Raw genomic sequence first — 20,958 nt, 5'->3', positions numbered from 1 at the left:
TTTTCGATGATTCTTCTCTCGACACCTTTTACATCAGTATAAATTGAAACAAAATTGAACTTCGATTTTCTATCAAATAAATAAATAAATATAAAAATCAATTGATTTTAAATATTCAATTGAATTGATTTCAATTTAGTGGAATTTGGATTAACTTCAATTTAATAGAAAAAAGAACGTAGAAAAGAAAAAAAAACCTACAGAAAATTTTTATTTATTGTAGTTAAATAAAAATATTAAATTTATATATTTAATGTACAAATTTTATTCGACTTAAATAAAACTTTTATTGGAACCAAAAGAAATTTTATTTAAGCAAATAAAAGTTTTTTTGAACCAAGAAAAATTTTATTTAAACCAAATAACATTTATTTGAAACAAATAAAAAGTTTAGTTGCGGCTTTGTGTTAAATGTATTATTTTTTTAGATAAATACTCAGAAAGAAATTTTGTTTGAAACAACCAAATTTTGATTAAATCAACCAAATAAATGAATTTCTATCAAACATTTGTTTGGTCCAAATAAAAATTTGCTTCATGTGACTAAATTCCTTTTTCAAACGCAAAAAATATTAAACTTAACCAAATATTTATTTAAGTCAAATAAACATTTATTCAATTTAAATAAAAATTTTAATTATAACAAACATTTATTTAATTTAAACAAACTGTATTGTTTGCAAAAATTGAATTATTTTCTACAAAATTTTAATAAAATTTCGCGAAAGAATTCAATTATTTTCTAAACTTTTAATGAATCCTTCGAAACAATTCAATTTTTTTTAAATAATAAAATTCATCACAAGGAATTAAATTATTTGTTATAAATAATAAAATTCTTTTCAGGAATTCAATTATTTTCAATACAATTTTAATAAACTTGAAAAATCAAACATTTAATTATAATTTTTAATAGACACGATTATTTTTAATTCTTTGTTTAATTCAATTATTTTCAAAATTTTTAACTAAAATTATTCAAAAAACTATATTTAAAAAAAGTATTAAAAAAATTCTTCTAAAGAATTTAATTATTTAGAAATACTTTATTAAAAATGTCTGAAAGAGTTTAATTTTTAATCACTGATTTTAATAAAATTTTAATAGTAAAATTATTCATTACAATAATTTTACAAAATTGATTATATTCGAAAAATAAAAAGTAAAAACTGAAGATATTTTTTGAAAGAATTCAATTATAATCAAAACCTTTAATAGTATCTGTATTCTTTGAAAGAATTTAATTATTTCCTGTATTTTAATAAAATTTCTTGAACCAATTAAATTATTTTCTAAAAATTTTAATAAAATTAAAAAATTAAATGTTTTATTTTAATTATTAAGAAACACGATTATTTGGAAAATTTGAAAGAAATTCTTTATAAAATTCAATTAGGTAGTTTAAAAATGTTTTTAAAAAGAATTCAATTATAGTTAAAACCTTTAATATTATCTATATTTTGCGAAAGAATTTAATTATTTTCTATATTATGTTAATAAAATTCTGAAAAAAATTTAATTATTTTCTAAAAATTTTAATAAAATTGAATAATGAAGTATTTAATTTCAATTATTAGGAAACAAGATTATTTGGAAAATTTTGAAGAAATTCTTTATAAAATTCAAATAGTTTGAAAATTTTCGATTATAATTATAATTATTAATTATAATTATTTTCGATTATAATTATTAAATAAAACTGCAAAATATTTTTAAAAAATTCAAAGAAATTCTTCATATAATTCAATTACTTTAAATATTTTCGATTAAAATTATTAAAAAAAAACTGAAACATGTAAATTATTTTCTAAAATGTAAATAAATCCTTCAAATAATTCAATTATTTTTATATATAGTACAATTTTTTGCAGGAATTCAATTATTTATTTATTTTCAAAACAATTTCAATTGAATTTCTCGGAAGAATACAAATATTTTTAAATATTTCTCAAAAATTTAATTATTTCCTAAAATTTTAATAAATTTTTTGCAGGAATTAAATTATTTTTAATTCAATTTAAATAAAATTACACGAAAGAATCTTACTATTTAAAAAAATTTCCATAAAATTCAATTTCAACAAGAATTTAAAATTCTCTAAAAATATTTCAATTATTCTCAAAATATTTTAAAAAAATTCTATATGAAAATTTAACTAATTCCAATGCAATTTTTAAATATATTCGTCAAAAAATTGAAAGAATTCAATTGTTTTCAAAAAATAAATTTCGTTACAAAAAATTCAATTATTTTCGAAATAACTTTAATTTTGAATTTCTCAAAGGAATTTAATTATTTTCAAATACCTATTTCTATAAAATTTTTCAAAAAAATTCAATTATTTCCTAAAATTTCAATAAATCCATCGAAACATTTCAATTATTTTTATAAATAGTAAAATTCTTCGCAGGAATTAAATTATTTTTATAAATATAATAAAATTCTTTTTGAATTTTGAAAGCAATTAAAATTATTAAAGAAACTCTATTATTTAAAAAAAAATTCAAAGAAATTCTTCAAAAGAATTAAATTACGATTTTTGAAAATTTTAATAAAATGCTTCGCGAGAATTTAATTATTTTTATAAATAATAAAATTCTTCGAAGTAATTCAATTATTACCAAATTTTTTGATAAAATTCTTTGCAAGAATTCAATGGTTTTCAACACGGAGAAAAATATAAAGTAACTTTTACTACTTTTATAGTGAAAAATTTCCGGTAAAGTATTTCTGGTAATTTTTACTATACTTTTGGAGTAAATTTTGCTACGTTCGAAGTAAATATTTGTAAAAATTAGTAAAATTTACTTCGAACGTAGCAAAATTTACTCCAAAAGTAGAAAAAAATTACCAGAAATTCTTTACCGGAAATTTTTTACTATTAAAGTAGTAAAAGTTACTTTATATTTTATTTAATAAGTACAATGATTATTAAATATAGAAGATAGAAGATTAAATGGTATTTTGAACAAATAAATTCTGTATTTGAACAAAAAATAGCATTTATAATTGATTCAAATAAAAATTATTTGATTCCAGTAAATATTATTTTGCTTGAAATAAATAATTATTTGATAATAAACAAGTAATTTATTTATTTAAGTAGTCAAATAGATTTTCTCTTCACTGCAAGATAAAATTTAAAAATAGAAAACAAAATATATTAAATTTCCTCTAAGGCGGACAGAAATAATTTCTCATTTCTTCGCAAAGTGTATAATAACATTACAAAAAAAAGAAACAAGAACTAAGAGTAATGAAAAAGTAGGGAATAATTTCTGTTTATTTTTTTCCCTTCGAGAAAGAATAAGAAGGGAATTGAATCCTCTTTTGGGGATTAAAACTGGAAACAGAGGTTTTTTTTTTAAAGACACCCCTCTTGACAGGAAGTACTTGACATATACGCGTCTATATATATGGATACTCTCTCTTTCGCAACCCCCTATGAAATTTTGATCAAGCATTAAATTCTCTATCTTTCTTTCACATATTTCTTTGGCAATCTTCTTTCATTACATTCATCTCTGTTTTGTTCTTACCTTTTCTATATATCGAACCAAACCACGAACTCGTTCTCGCGTCAATATAGACGCGCTTGCGCTCGACCAACGCTAAACCACCCTCACCAAGCTTCACACTGTAAATATTGAGACTCCCTTTTTTTTATTTTTATTATTTATTCCAACCTCTTTCATTTCACATTTTTGGCTTTCCAAACTCTGTGAGTGTGTGGATCTTAAGACTAGATTTTCACTTTGGTCTATAAGAGATGACACCTGCTTCTTTTTTTTTTTTTTTTTTTTAACTCTGATGCGCAACTATATCGTGCACACCTTTTCAAAAGATTCATATCTTTTGGGGCGTCACACACCTCTTTCGTGTGCTATATTGCTTTTCCAGAAAAGTGACGCATTGCGAAATTCTCCTCAAAAAAAAAAAATAAAAAATAAATAAAAGTGTGTTTTTGTTTTTAGAGATGAATTAGAGTTGTTATAGATAAGATATGCGGTTGATTTAATTAGGGGACGTTTTTTTTCTAATTACGAACAGGAAGAAATTTAAAAATTGCACAATTCCAGAGTCTTAAAATACTTTGGATAGTATTTGATTAAAAATAATAGCTATAGTTTTATTAATTAACATCAAACTTCGCACTCGATAATTAATTTTAAAAAAGTAGCTAAAAGTTGGTTTCAAACTAAAAAAAAGTAGTAAAAAAGTAACTATCGAAAAATTAAAATTGACGACCAAAAAAACTCGTTTTTAGACACTTCACAAAACTGACGTGAATTCCATTCTATATTTTATATTCCTGACTTTTTCCTGATTTTCATTAAAAATATTTACTTCTTTCTTATCCTGCTAATAAATTGAATTCCTGAAACGAATTTTATTATTAATGAAAGAATTTAAATATTTATAAAAATAATTTAATTCTTGCGAAGAATTTTATAAAAATTTTTAAATAATTGATTTCTATGGACTTATTTTTGTGTAAATTCTAATTTAAATAATTGAATTCCTGAAAAATGTTTATTATTCATGAAAAAATTGAATTCTTACCAAGATTTAAAAAAATTTTTTTTCAATAATTGAATTTTGTTTTGATATTGAAAATCATTGAATTGCGAAAAGTTTTTAAAAATAATTAAATTTTACAAATAATTCTATTAATATTTATGTAAATAATTGAATTCTTGGGAAGAATTTTACTAAAATCTAAAAGAACTTTTTTAAAATAATTCAATTATATAATTGAATTGTTTAAAAAAGAATTTAATTAAAATTTTATTTAAAATAATTGATTGTCCCTTCTAACAATTTTAGTAATATATTTAAAAATAATTGAAATCCTTTGAAAAATTCTAATGTTTTTGTAAATAATTGAATTCTTCCAAAGAATTTAAAAAAAACATTTTTTTAAATAATTGATTTTTCCAAGGAATTGAAATTAGATTTTTAAGAAGAATTACATTTTTTGAGCAATTCCTGTAAAATTTTATTGAAAATAATTGAAATCGTGCGTTGAATTTTATTATATTTATGAAAATAATTAAATACTTGCTAAATATTTTATTAACATTTTCAAAAATAATTGAATTTCTGAGAAGAATTTTATTATTTAGGGAAATAATTGAATTATTGCCAAAAAATTTTTTTAAAATGTTTAAAAAGAATAAATAATTAATTTTTTGGAAATATAATAATTATTATGAAAATTTTATTTCGAATAATTCAATTCTTGTGGAAAATTTTATTTGAGAAAATAATATTGAATTTTTCGATTAATTAATTTAAAAATAGTATTTAAAAATGATTGAAATTCTTCTATGAGTTTTATTATTTATGAAAATAATTGAATTCTTGTTAAGAATTTTATTAAACATTTTTTTTTTTAAATTGAATTTCCATTAAAAATGTTATTATTAGTGAAAGTAATTGAATTATTGTGAAGAATTGTATACAAATTTTGCGTTAAATAATTAATTTTTTCGAATTATTTTTGAAAATGCTATTCTAATTTGATTGAATTCCTGTTGGAATTTTATTATTTTTGAAAATAATTGAATTTTGGATGAATTTTATAATTTTTTTTTTAAATAATTGAATTATTTTGCGAAATTTTATGAAAATACTAATTATATTAAAAATAATTGAATTTCGAATATTTTTTGAAAATAATCGAATCGTTTTAAAGAATTTGATTATAATTTTTGAGAATAATTTTTTGATTTTCAGTATTAGCGACTTTAAAGTAGTATTAATTTTCAAAAAAAAAGCAGAAATAGTAGCTTTTAGTGGCTTAAATCTGAAAAAAATACCCAAATAGTAGAATAACGTAAAAAAAGTAAAAAAAAGAAAACACATTTTTTTTATGAATTTCATTTAGTTTAATTTGGATTTCGTGCTGGGGAGAAAAATATTTTTGTAATAAAAAATCGATTGCAGATTATATTGTATAAGAATAAGAGAAGCAATGAGCCATTGTGATAAATCTGACGAGTGGGTGGTGTTTTTCTCTAAATGAAATTGCAAACGTTCATTTACTTAACAGTTATTAATTGTACCAATTTTTGTTTATTACAAAAGCTAGTGACCTAGTTTTATAAAACATCGACTGACAATTTTTCAAAAAAGACATTCTTAAATTAAATTTATTTAATTAAATTTTGTTTAAATTTGGATTATAAACCGGGACTTTTAGAATAGATGTGAATAATTTTTTATTTGCAAGAAAGAAATGACGAAAATAGGTGAAGAAAAAGGAAGAAAGCATTTAGGAGAATTATGTCCCTAAATATTTATTTATTTAAATCACAGTCCTTAATATTGAAAAATATAATAGTTTAAAATTTAAATAAAATTATATTATAAAAATATATAATAGTGTTTGTATATATATAAAATTTTATAATTTATTTTTCTTTCACTGTAGAATGATTAAACAAATTTGCTTTTATTTTTAAAGTACCATATTGTATATACAATAGAATGATGTAGTTGAAAGTGCTCCCAAATGGATTTCCAAAGAAAAATTCTTTTGTTCTTCTCTCTCACATTAAGTTTATAATATATAAATTGAGACTAAGAGAGATGATTCAATTTTAATACACTAATAGATCTCAAGGGGAGGTTTATAAACTATATGTTCATATTTGTACACGTCATTGTAGTCGACATCTGTGAAATTTATCCAATGAAGTCATATCCCTCGTATGTACCTATTTAACATTAACGAGCAACTCAAGTGGTCAGAATTGACCTCGATAAACGCCCGAGATGCTCAATATTATATATATATGAACAAATGCATAATTCGCCTAAATGCTTTCTTCCTTTTACTTTTTCTTCTTCTATTTTCGTCATTTCTTTCTTTGCAAATAAACAATTTTTCACCTACTCATTTTAAATTTAAATCATGAATGTATAATTTTACAGGGTTGACAAATAAAAATTAATTTTGTTTTTCCCTGATTTCCAGAAAAAAATTTCACTTTTTCCCTGACCCTAAAGAATATTCTGATTCACTCTAAAAATTATTAGATACTCAAAAAAATGTTCTAATACTTTCATTTGCAAATTTCTTTAAAAGTAAAATTATTCGAAAACATCAATAACCTCTTTTTTAAATAAATATTCAGTCTTTATTATTTTTCCGTAAGAATTAAAATTCTTCAAAACATTCAAATTCAAACCTTTTTGAAATTTAACAAACTTAAGAGAATATTATTATAAAACATGAAGATATCAATCTCTTCGAGTCTTCGGCGAAAATTTTATTAGAAAATTAAAATACTACGAGAATTCAGTTATTTAATTAAAAAAACAAATAATTAATTGAATAATTGAATGTTTGTTAAAATTGAGTTCTCATAAAGAATTTTATCAACAAGTTTTTAAATAATTAAATTCTTTTGACGAATTTTAATAAAATTTGCAAAAATAATTATATTTTTCGAGGAATTCGATTAAAATTGTATTAAAAATAATTGAAATTCGGCAATGAATTTTATTATTTATGAAAATAATTGAATTCCTAAAAAGAATTTTATTATTTAAGAATTTAATTCAATCCATGTAAAAATTTTTATTATTTATTAAAATAATTGAATTATTACGAAGAAATTTATAAAAAAATTTAAGATAATTGCGAGTTCCTATGAAATTTTTATTATTTATGAAAATAATTAAATCTGTGTAGAATTTTATCAAAAATTTTTGGAAATAATTGAATTCTTTGGGACAACTTTCTTAAAAATTTTAGAAAATAATTGAATTTTGAGAAGAATTTTGACAACAATTTTTAAAAGTTTTTGAATTAATTGAATTTCTGCGACGAATTTTGTTGCTTTTGAAAATAATTGAATTTTTCGGAAATTCTTTAATTAAATGTATATTAATTATTAACAAATAAAAATTACAAATAATTTTTAAACAAATTTATAATTAAAATCTTCAACAAAAAATGAATTGTACACAATTGTTAGTTGAAAATTTGAAAAATTCCAATTTCCGAAGATTTTAATTTGAAACCTATATTCAAAAATTCAATTATTTCTAAAAATTCCCTCCACAATGATTTTAATTTTTAATTATTTAAAATTTTAACTAAAATTAATTTTTAAATTAATTCCTGTAACATTTTTATTATTTATGAAAATAATTAAATGTTTGCAGAATATAGAATTTTCTTAAAAATTTATCTTAAATAATTGAATTCTTTTGACGAATTTTTATTAAAATTAGATATTAAAAACCAGTGCGTGAATTGAGGAAAATTTTTGAAAGTATAATTGAAATTATGACAAGAATTATATTAAAAGTTTTGAAAATAATTGAATTACAAAAAGAATTTTTTTTAATTATAAAAATAATTGAAATTTTGACGAGAATTTTTTTTTTTTAATTTTTTGAACATAATTGAATTTTTGCAAAGAAATTTATTACTTTTGGAAATAATTGAATTTCTGCAATCATTTGTAACTTCTCTAAAATTAAATTTTTTTCTTTAGTTTGATGTATTTTAAGAAATTCGGTTTTTCAAATTTTTGATAATTTTTGATAATTTTAGATTTTTTACCAAAGAGTCGAGATAATTAAATAAGTAAAGTATTTTCCAAAAGCACAAAAATAACGAAGCTAAATCCCATAAAAGAGAGGAAAAAATGTTGAATTTTAAGAAATTCGGTTTTTCGAATTTTTGATAATTTTTGATAATTTTAAATTTTTAACCAAAGAGTGAAGACTATTAATTAAGTAAAGTGTTTTTGAAGAGCCCAAAAATATTGAAGCTAAATGCCATAAAATAGAAGAAAAAATGTTGAATTTTGAGAAATTCGGCTTCTCGAATTTTTGATAATTTTTAATAATTTTAAATTTTATACCAAAGGGTGGAGACTATTAAATAGGTAAAGTATTTTTCAAAAGCACAAAAATATTGAAGCCAAATGCCATAAAAAAGAAGAAAAAATATTGAATTTTAAGAAATTCGGTTTTTTGAATTTTTGATAATTTTTTGATAATTTTAAATTTTTTGCTAAAGGTTGGAGTCTATTAAATAAGTAAAGTGTTTTTGAAGAGCTCAAAAATAATGAAGCTAAATGCCATAATAAAGAAGAAAAAATATTGAATTTGAAGAAATTCGGTTTTTTGAATTTTTGATAATTTTTGATAATTTTAAATTTTTTGCTAAAGGTTGGAGACTATTAAATAAGTAAAATATTTTTGAAGAGCACAAAAATAATGAAGCTAAATGCCATAAAATAGAACAAAAAATGTTGAATTTTAAGAAATTCGGTTTTTCGATTTTTTAATAATTTTTAATAAATTTAAATTTTTTAAGTTCCTATACAGAATCTGGAAATCGTGAAAATTATAGAAATGGTATGGGATTTTTAAAAGGCTTCTGAAAATCAGGAAAATCATGGAAAAGGCCTAGAATTTTTAAAAGTTTCTAAATTTTTCTTTTTTTTTTTCTTTTTTCTCTTCAATAGAAATTCAATTAGAAATTTTAAGATATAATAGGTATATATTATACGAAGTGGAAATTAAATTTAAAATTCCACGAGAATTTCCTAAAAATTTGACCTGGAAATCATGGAGAAGGTATGAAATTTTAAGTTCGGATTTCTTTATGCACTCTGTTAGTGTTTTTAACTGAAATTTTTTTTTATTTAAATCAAAATAATATTTACATGAACCAAATACAAATTCTAGTTGGCTCTGAGTCAAAAAATATATTTTTTCTTGATGCAGATGGATTTTCTTTGATGAATCATTATTTTTTCACTGATCAAGATTCAGTGGAATTTTGTTAATTAGTGAAAATCGTTGATTCATTAGAGAAAAAAAAAATAACTTGTTTACTAAATTCAAAATCAGTGAAATTTTTTAATTGAGGTTTTGAGTGCGAATATAATCTTTTAGATTTAAAGATATTTTTTTAAAATTAAATATTTTGCATAGGCAAAAAAATTTGCTTTTTCTAATTTTCGGTTAAATCAGAATTTCGTATATAAAATCGTAGGATAAGTTTTGAAACAAAAAACAAAACAAAAATATTAAAAATGCATCAAAGCCAAAATAGGATTATTAGAAAGCGATCATGCATTATTGATTTGAAATTCTAAAGAAGAAGAAGAATAAGAAAAAAATTTATGCAAGTGTGAAAAATTTGCATTTATCATGAGGTAAAATCTCAAAGGCGGTATTGTATGCACAGCAGGAGTCTTGAGATTTTGACGGGCCTTTTAAATTCGTATCTCATTTTGTCGATTAACTAAGCGTGATGTAGGTGTTTCGAACATAGGATATAATATATATATCGTGAAAGATCTGATCCCCAATAAGAGAGAACAAGTGCCTAACAGTCTACTGTTTAATTACTTCCTCTCGTAATATATCTTCATTTAGTATTTAAAAAAACGTCACACTAATTATCTTTTAATTGAAAGACACTTCAATTTAATTAACAGCAAAAAAATTACAAAATAATTTTTTATTAAATTATTAAATTTCATTTCGTTTATTAAATTATTAAATTTCATTTATTTGTTCTATTAAATTTTTATTTTCACAACTAAAATGTACTGCAAAAAAAAAATTACTATTTCACTCAGAAAAAAAAAATTATGTTTCAATCAAATACTCTATTTTGTTATTTAACATATTTTCACTCACAATTTTTTTTGCAGTTATCAAATTGAGACAAAAAATGAATGAAAATTGTTGCGACGCAACAATTTTGATTCGTTTTTTGTCTCAATTTGATAACTGCAAAAAAAAGCTGTGCTGATAAAAAATTTATTTGATTCAAATAATCGATTATTTGTCTATTGTCAAAATATAAATATTTACTTGAATTAAATAATTTCTATTCAAGTCAAAATTAAATGGTTCAATTCTTATTTGCTTCAAATACTAAAATTATTGATTTAAATACAATTTATTTGATTCAAGTAAATATTTATTTGAGTCAAGTAAAGATTTTTTTGGTTCAAGTAAATATTTATTTTTATTCAAGTAAATATTTATTTTTATTCAAGAAAATATTTATTTGATTCAAGTAAATATTTATTTGAGTCAAGTAAAGATTTATTTGGTTTAAGTAAATATTTATTTTTATTCAAGAAAATATTTATTTGATTCAAGTTAATATTTATTTTTATTCGAGTAAATATTTATTTAATTCAAGTAAAGATTTATTTGATTCAAGTAAATATTTATTTTTATTCAACTAAATATTTATTTGATTCAAGTAAATATTAATTTTTATTCAAGTAAATATTTATTTAATTCAAGTAAAGATTTATTTGATAAAAAATAATAAATCGTTTGTTCGAATCAAATAAATTTGCTTTTAAGGAAATTTTTATTCTTCCTTTTTTTTTAAACCATAATTATTTCGAGCCAAAATAGACAGTTACAACCGCTATTTAGCGAGTCTCTCTAAACTCCTATCAGATACTCTTTATCTGAATCGATGGATTTTATTTTTACACTATACATTTTATCGATGGGTGTTACAGTTTTTTTTTCTCATTTAAACTTTTTTTTCCCTCATTTTGATTGAAATCTATATTCTCAGGGCAATTTTAAAAATTCAATTTATGTGAGAACTTAATTGTATATAAATAATATCGCGAAAGGGGGGGATATTTTTTTTTTTTTATAAATGGGACTTGTGTGAATCACTTTTCACGTAGGTGTTTCCTCCGCGTTACGCGTTTACAGATAAATGACATCGTTTAATCTTTGGAAATAAACGAGTCATTGTTGTAACAATGAGCTCTTCTGCAAACTATTATCCCAGCAATTCTTGGCAAATTATAACAGAAAACGGTCGCTTCTTTTTTTTTCTTCGATCATTCGTCGAGTGCTAAAAACAATGTTTTACAACTTTTTTAAGATAATAAATTATTTATATTGTTGAAAATCGTTCAACTGTTTTACAATTTCAGGGGAAGAAAAAATTTATTGTCTCATCCGTTTTGGAAAATGTCGTGAATTTTTGTACTGACGAAATGGAAATAATTATGAAATTTTACGAGTTATTTTTTTGTAATTCTTTCTTTTTTTATGATTATGAATATTTTTTTGTGATTGTAAATTTTTATTTTATTCAAACCGATTACTTTTCTATTATTAAATAAATATTTATTTCATAAGCAAAGAATTTTTAATTAAATCAATTAAAAATTTTTTCAAATTCTGAATTTATTGATTCAAATACTATTTTTTTATTCTTGTGGATTTTTTTTTAATAAAATGGAAGTTCATGAATTTTTTCGAAAATTTTTATTGATTCCCAATAAAAATTAGTTGATTCAAGAAAATATTTATGTGAGGCAATGAATTTTTATATTTAAATCAATTATAAATTTACTTCAAATACTAAATTTCTTGATTCAATTACAATTTTTTTATTCTTGTGGATTTTTTGATAATAAATGGAAGTTTTTAAATTTTTTACAAATTTTATAATTGATTCCCAATAAAAATTATTGATTCAAGTAAATACTTAATTGAAGCAAAGAATTTTTATTCAAATCAATTACAAATTTACTTCAAATACTGAATTTCTTGATTCAAATACAATTTTTATATTATTGTGGATTTTTTTATAACAAAAGGGAAGTTCATGAATTTTTTCCAAAATTTTTATTGATTCCCAATAAAAATTAGTTGATTCAGGAAAATATTTATTTGAGGCAAAGAATTTTTATTTAAATCAATTAAGAATTTACTTCAAATACTAAATTTTTTTGATTCAAATACAATTTTTTTATTCTTGTGGATTTTTTTATAATAATTTTATTTAAATCTAAAAAAAAATTTCTAAATATTAGTAAATTATTCTTAACTTCATTGGAACGTGTCTTCAGTTTCATCCAATCTTTAAAATATTTTGAATTTAATAAAAAAAAATTTTTTAATTTAAATTTTAAATGTAGAAAAAAATGTTCCCTATTAGTGTATTTTAATATTTCTACAATATATTTCACACCCACACTCACAAAAGAAAGATTCTATTGAAGCAATAAAATCTCATTTCTCAGGATTTCATTAGTTTGATCTGAAGATTTACTTTTTTGATAAATCTTTTTTTATAAATATTCAAGTTAGTTGAAAATATAACTAATTCAGTTATTTTTCTACGAAAAATTTAATTTTTTTTTTTGAACAAAAATTTTTATTTTATAAAAAGGAAAAAATTATTTTATTCAGAGAATTTTTTATGTTTACATTTTATTTTATTCAATTAAATAATTGAAACCATAAATAAACATTTGTACTTCAAAAATAATGGAATACTTTTTATCTATAAATAAAATATCTAAATATTTTTTTTAATTTGAAAAATACAGTAAAAATAACAGATTTTTTTATTTGAATCAACAAAAGATTATTTCTTCAACCAAGAAAAAATTTGTTCTATTACAAAAAAATTATTATTTTTCAGTATTTTTATTTCATTCTAATTTTTATTGTAATTATTGTAATTTAAAAAAATTGTAATTTCTAGAATTTATTCTAATATTTCATTCTATTTTCGTAAAACTTTTTTTTCATTGATAATTTTTACGAGAAAATTTTTTTTTTAAAGAAGGTTTTTAATTATTTTTGTGTAACATTATTGTAATGATGATTCAATTATTAGAAGAGAATATTCTAAGAACTTTTTTTACTAGAAGTTTGTTATATCACTTTTTGTAAAATTTTCAAAAATTATTTTAAGGTCCACAATATTTTTATAGATAATAATATTTGAAGAGCAATTTTTGAACACTTTTTGCAATAATTGTATAATAATTATATATTTATTTATTTACAACATAGGATCTTAAAGTTTTAAATTAATTAATTAATAATATTTATAATTTAATTAATTAAATAAATTAATTAATGACTTATAATTTATTTCAAAATAATGAAATTTAATTAATTTTTTTTAGTTTAATTAAAATTAAAAAAATATTCTAAATCTGGAATATTTTTTTCAGCACTTTTTTTTACACACAACAATGTTGTAAAATTTATATTGTTCGAGGAGAAAAATAGACCAAGTAACATTGAAGTATCCTTGAATAAAAGTTGAATTATATGCTTTTGTCACTGAAAACAATGAGACTTGGAAAAAAAAAATGACAAAAGGAAATTTTTAATTTATATCTAGATATTTTAAGTCGAATAGCACGTAATATGCAAAATTATCTAATATTGATAAACCGTTACATAATTTACTTTGCATTCCAATTGTGTTGTTGGTGTTGTATATTATATATTTGAAAAGAAGAAACAAAAATTTTCTTTGAAAAGGTTTCAAATGTGATTTATATGTACAATATCCACTTTTTTTTGTCGGAAAAATAAGAAATGTGTGAAGTGAAGTAATTAACGTTGAAGAAAAGTGTTGTTGACGATATAACGATACACTTGACATTTTCTTTTTTCTTCAAGTGCAAGAGGGGGATATATATTTTTTTTTACGTATATAATAATTTTAGTTTCGAAAAAAACCTTTTCTTTAAAAAAAAATCTCTTTTAATTTCTGAATAATAAAAGAAAACAATTTTTTTAAACACAATTTTTCGAATTTTTACAATTTTTTTAAACATATTTTTACTTCACTGAAAATATTTTTTTTAATAATTTTTTTTAATATTATAATTTATTGAGTATAATAATTTCAATATGTTTTTTGAATATTATAATTTTAATTCTATTATAATTTTTCTTTGTTTTCAAATATTATAATTTTTGTTAATTAGCAAAGAAAATTAGTGTTCTTCGTATAAAATTGAATAATTCACTTTTAGAAATGATGAAAACGATGGAAAATATGTCATTAAAAGTTATTAGAATTTTTTTTTAATAGAGAATTATTTATTAAACAATTGAAAGTCTTTCATTATTAAAAATTCTTTTCTAAATGTGAAAATGCATTTTACCCAACCACGTGAGATAGGAAAATGAAGAAATTCTCGAGTCAGGCATTAATTTCTATGAATGTGTAGCAACAGAGTTTGAAATTTCACTCCCTCAGTTTTTTAATCTTTTCTCCTTGTGGCTTCCCACCCACAAATAAACTTCAAAGAAAATTATACAATATTCTTAATTAGCATTCAGAAGCCACTTTCAGCGATTCATATTTTATATGTGCATAATTAGCTGTAAATTATTGCATAATTCACCAAATCAATCGATTAAGTTAAACAATTTCATCAAAATTAATTTTATTAATTAATTAATTTATTGGTTTAGTTATTAATTTTTTTATTCAATTACCTCAAATTAATTTCTTATCAATAATAATACAATTTTACAATTAGAAAATTTTATCAAAATTAATTTAAGTAATTAATTAATTTAATTATTTATTTATTTATTTATTTATTATAATTAAGTAATTAACTAAATATAACCCTATATTAAAATTTCAGTTTAAATAATAAATTAGTGAGTGAAAATGTAAAAATATTAATAATATAAAATTATTTAATTAATTAGAAATTAATAATATAAAATTAATTAATTAATTAGAATTTAATAATATAAAATTAATTAATTAATTAGAATTTATTAATATAAAATTAATTAATTAATTAGAATTTATTAATATAAAATTAATTAATTAATTAGAAATTAAAAATATAGAAGATGTTGACTATTTTTGAATGGAATCGATATTGGAAAATCAATCACGTGCCATTTTCACTTATTTTGCATTTGATTTTAGTCTGATGAAAATTATATTATATAACACTTCGAGACGCTGATTTAATAATAATGATTTAACACGGCTGCAAAACACGTGCTCTAACGGAAGTCCCTTTTGAAAGAAAATGTGTGAACACTGAAGAGCAAAAATAAGAAATATAAAATGTATATTTATAATGAAATGCCGACACATTAACTCGCCTCCTTTTAATGGAAAAAAATTTATCTCAGCAGAAATCTCCTTTCTTATATTGCATTCATAAAAGTGTGTAATCTGCATTTTAATCTCGATTACTCGCTTTTACCCATGATTTAATTCGAAAATTTATTTGCTAATTAAATGACGATTATCTTTATTTGGATTGCAAATAGACACATTTTTTAATTTAATTGAAATTTTTTTTTTTTTGGGATTTATTTTTGAGAATTTTTTATTTTTTGCAATTTTTATTTTGAAATTACAAATTTTGAATTTTGGAAAATTTATTTATTAATTTATTCGGCAATGAAATTGGTGAAAATTAATTTATTAATTAATATTCATAATTTCCACTTTTAATTCTGCAATTTTTGAATTTTTGAAAAATTTATTTGTTAATAAAATTAGTGAAACTTAATTTCTTACTTATTGACAATTAATATCTTTTTTGTATTAGTATTTATGCTTTTTATTTTGAAATTTTGGAATTTTAAATATTGAAAAATTTTTTTGATAACGATTTGTTCATGAAATGAATAAAAATGTATTTTTTAATTAAGGACGCAATTAATTTTTTCTTTTTTTTTTAAAGTTTATATTTACTTATTATTTATTTATTGATTTTATTGTTATTATATTATTATTTATTTATACATATAGGTAATAATTTATAATTATCATCATTATTATGATAACAATTATTATCAATTATAAATTTGTTGTAAATTTGTTATAAATTGTTATAAAGTTGGTGAAATTAGATTTAATGTACTAATGAAAAATAAATTTATTTTCTGTTACAGAATGTGGTGGACAATTACTGGGACTTTTGGAAATATTTTGCCAATTGATTGGAGTAAATCTTTTGCGAGAAAAATGCACATGCCAGCCTTGAATCTGAACGAGGCTGCCATAAACTTAGATAGGTAATTTAATACATTTTCTGTCTCGAAGAAAATTATAAAAATCGTCCTTCTCTCTATTTACAAGAAAAAAAAACCTTGACCTCTTCTTTATTCCAAACAAAACAAAACAAGGAATTGTATTTTTTTAAATTTGCTTTCTCTTAAAACTGTTCTTTCTAATTATTTTTGTACTTTTTACTATAAAAAATAACGTATTTTAAAAAATGGAAAAAAAATTATTTACGTAATTACAGTTTAGTTTAATTAATTTGATTAAGGTTCTGAGAGGTTTCGAATAATTTATTGTTAAACGTGTTAATTAACACCTCGTTGGTATTAGAAGTCCATAATTAGTACAATATCGAAAATTTTTGTAAAAGAAGAAAATTTTGCAAAGACTTTTTGTTTTTTGTTAAAATTTTTTGTTTAAAAGCAAGGAAAATAATTTTTTTAAATATAAAAATTACCTTTAATTATTATTCTCATTATGATCTATTTTCAGGCCAGAACTCGAGGACTTAAGCAGTGAAGATGAAGCTGTTGCGACTGATTTGGATATGCATGCGTTAATATTGTCCAGCAGTACTGACTCACACAGTCCTGAAGAACCTCTCAAAACTGCAGAAGAAGTTCTTCGTGAAATCGACGATATTATGCAGGTACAGATGGAATTTAATTTCATTCAAAAATTTTCCATTTTATTTGATTTTCATTCTTCGACTGTCAATAAAATTTTATTCTACAAACTGAAAAAAAAGAAATTTGAAATAAATAATAAATAAAAATAATAATAATAATAATAATACCTAATAAATAAAAGAATTATAAAAGAATAATTTCTGTAAATTCTATAAAGAATTTAATTTCTTCTAAAAACTTGCGATTTTATTTTATTTCCATTTTTTGATTGTCCATAAAATTTTAATTCAAAATCGAACAAAAAAATGAATTGGAATTTTATTCTGTAAAAAAAGTAATTTCTAGCACAAAATGTATTTGAATTTAATTCTGTAAAAAATCATTTCCATACCAAAAACTACATTTGAGTTTAATTCTGTAAAGAATTTCTGTTAATTGACGTATAGAATTTAATTTCTTCCAAAAGTTTAATTTAATTCATTTTTCGATTGTCAAGAAAATTCTAATTTACAGTCGAAGAAAAAATGTATTTACCTTTTTTAATGAATTTGATCAAATTTCATTCAAACATAATTAATTTCAATTTCGAAACTAACGAACCAAAAAGGAGGCGAAACATTTTCTAGAAATTTCTAAATTATTTTTTCCTTTTAGGAAAGTCCATCAATGGAAAGATCTCCCGATTCCGAAGACTCTCTTCTGGACACTGACGAAGCTTTAGAAAGAAGCAGAGAAGTTTTGGGTTCACCGCTTAACGACAAAAGTATGAAAAAAAGAAATATTTTTTTTCCCCAAGTGAAATATAATGAGGAGAAAATAAATTTGATAATTTTCTTTCATTTAAATTTCATTGTTTGATAATTGATGATTATTAATTAAGAATACGTTTTTTTTTTTTTTTTTTTTGGTTCAATTATAGAATTGCGACAGCTCACATCCGGCCAATTGACTGAACTCCTAAGCGAAATGGAGTCATTAGTGGGAGCATTAAGTGAAACACTTATTGCCGAACTTGCACTTCGCGATGAATTGCAAATCGAAAAAGATCTGAAGAACACATTTATCTCGTTAGTATTAGCCATACAAAATCGTCGAAGAGCTCATCATGTCACAAAAAAGAGGAACCAAAATATACAAAAATTGATATTGAATGGTACAAGTCCATTGCCACAACATAGATCCTTCCAAGAGTCGAAGGTAGGTTAGAAAATTATTTTTAAACGATTTTTTAAATTGAAATAAAATTATTGCTTTTAATACCAATCTTGAAAAATTTTAAATTAAATAGAAAATAAATCGATTATTTTTGTTTGACATTTTTTTTATTTTGCTTCGTAGGTGAAGTTCATGTTTGTCATCAACGATTGCATAAAAAAAATTTCTACTCAAAAAGCAATATTTTACAAATTTAAAAAAATTTTTCTTTTTTAAGTTGTTGATCGAGAAATATTGTAAAATCATACGTCTGTAAAGTTCACAACAAAATCAACGGATTGAAAAAAAGATTGAGGTTCAGTTTTTCAGAAAAGCATCTTCTAATTTTTTAATACTGTTTATTATTTTTTTTATTATTTTAAAACTTTTTTCCAATGAAGGTGATTTTCTAAAAAAAATTTTTCTAATAAATGTAATTTTTTACCTTTTTTCTTCTAACAATAAATACAATATTCAATTTCTAGTATTTAATTTTTCTAATCAAGATCGATTTCTACTAATAAATATAATTACATATTTATATGCGAGTAATAAATGTAATTTATTTATTTATTCAATTATACGGATAATTAATGCAATTTAAACGATCTGATTTGAATTTCCAGAAATTGTTTTTTTATTATTCGCACATTTCAGAGGTCAAAACTTGTCAGAAACTGGAAAATAAATTTTAGAAATCAAAACTATTTGGAAAAATTTTTTTTAGAAATCAGAACTTGTTAGAAAATTCTTTTTTAGAAAACTGATTTTATTAGAAATTGCTTTTTTAATTAAAAAAAAAAGAATTTGCAAACAAAAAATTGTAGTTTTCAGGTAAAAATGACCTTTTTTCTATCGTTGATCTTAATTGTTGTAAGAATTTTCTTGAGATAAAAATTTGAAAAGTAAAACATTTTTTTAAAACATTTTAGCAGAAAATTTCTCGAAAATCGTTAATTATTAACGTTGTCACTAAACCAATGTCTTTTATTTTAATTAACAATTTTCTAATTTCCTCGTTTTTTATTTTTCAGTACTTAACAACAGTCATTCCATACCATACAGATAGTGGACCACCAAATAATCAGGCACTTCAGGTTCTCATAAAAAGTAAGTTTGTAAAATAAAGAAAAATGTATAAAATTAAATAAAAATTAAAATAAACCAAATAAAGAGAAGATTTAAATAAATAATAAGAAGAAATAAAAAATAGAATAATTAAAATTTTTTATGAAAATAAGTACTATATTGTTGACTTTATTTTCAGTATTGAAAGCAATCGACGAGGATAGTCCAACTGTACCCACGTTACTCACAGACTATATATTGAAAGGTAAATATTTGTATATCCGTTGTTAAATAATTTCAAGGAGGAATTTTACCAAGCCTTGTTCTCTATTCTGTCATAATTATTCTCTATTACTAATTCTTCTTCAATTTTCTAACATTCACAAGAAACGGAAGAATCTATTTTTGAAATGGGAAAAAATGAATTGAAATTAAAATGTCTTTTAGATATTGTTCAATTTGCAAGAAAAAGTAACTTCTTTAATCTGTTAAATCATTAATTTTATTTAGAAATTGTACAAATAATTTAATTTTATAAGAAAGAAAAAAAGAAAAAATTTTATAAGAGTTACATTTACAATTTTCATAAATAAGTGAATTTCAAAAGGTTTTGATGAAGAATTTTCAGAAAAATTGAATTTTAAATAATTGAAATTCAAAATTCTGGAGAAGTTAGTTTTTGAAAAACTTGTATTTAACAATTATTTTATGAATAATTTTATTTAGAAATTTCACAAATAGTTTAATTTTATAAGAGTTGCATTTACAATTGTTTTAGAAAATTGAATTGGAAAAGGTTTTCAAAAAGAAATTTTAAACAAATTAAATTTGAAATAATTTTAATTGAAAATTCTGACGAAGTTAGTTTTTGAAAAATTTGTATTTAAGAATTATTGATAAATAATTTTGCTTAATAATTGCAGAAAGAATTGAATTTCATAAAAGTTGCGTTTACAATTTCTATAAATAATTGAATTTTAAAAGGTTTTTCAAAAGAAAAAATTCAAATTTTAGAAAAATTGAATTTGAAATAGTTTTAATTGAAAATTCTGAATGGTAATTTAATTTTGGGAAATTTGTATTTAAATTTTTTTTTAAATTTAGTGAATTATTGAATTTACTTCTTTGAATAATTTCTGATTCAAACTTCTAAAAAATTCAATTATTAACTAATTTACAAATTAATTATTCTTGATTATTAATTTTCAAACAAAATTTTAATAAAATTTCACT

The 20,958-nt window shown here is 20.8% G+C and overlaps 1 protein-coding gene across 1 annotated transcript in view; it reads left to right on the top strand.

Annotated features, from left to right (window-relative positions):
* The window catches only part of LOC122504690 (fasciculation and elongation protein zeta-2), a 52,519-nt gene that overhangs the window by 29,505 nt on the left and 2,056 nt on the right, over positions 1 to 20,958 (top strand). The window contains exons 3-8 of the mRNA XM_043615903.1: positions 16,723 to 16,845; positions 17,327 to 17,483; positions 18,118 to 18,226; positions 18,383 to 18,660; positions 19,692 to 19,767; positions 19,925 to 19,990. Coding sequence (XP_043471838.1) covers positions 16,723 to 16,845; positions 17,327 to 17,483; positions 18,118 to 18,226; positions 18,383 to 18,660; positions 19,692 to 19,767; positions 19,925 to 19,990 — 809 coding nt within the window. The remainder of the gene's footprint in view (positions 1 to 16,722; positions 16,846 to 17,326; positions 17,484 to 18,117; positions 18,227 to 18,382; positions 18,661 to 19,691; positions 19,768 to 19,924; positions 19,991 to 20,958) is intronic.

This window comes from Leptopilina heterotoma, unplaced genomic scaffold (genome assembly GCF_015476425.1).
Source record: "Leptopilina heterotoma isolate Lh14 unplaced genomic scaffold, ASM1547642v1 Lhet_111, whole genome shotgun sequence".
In the NCBI taxonomy this organism is placed as follows: Eukaryota; Metazoa; Arthropoda; class Insecta; order Hymenoptera; family Figitidae; genus Leptopilina; species Leptopilina heterotoma.
The sequence above is the reverse complement of the archived record's forward strand: the minus strand, read 5'-3'. Positions and strand labels throughout refer to the sequence as shown.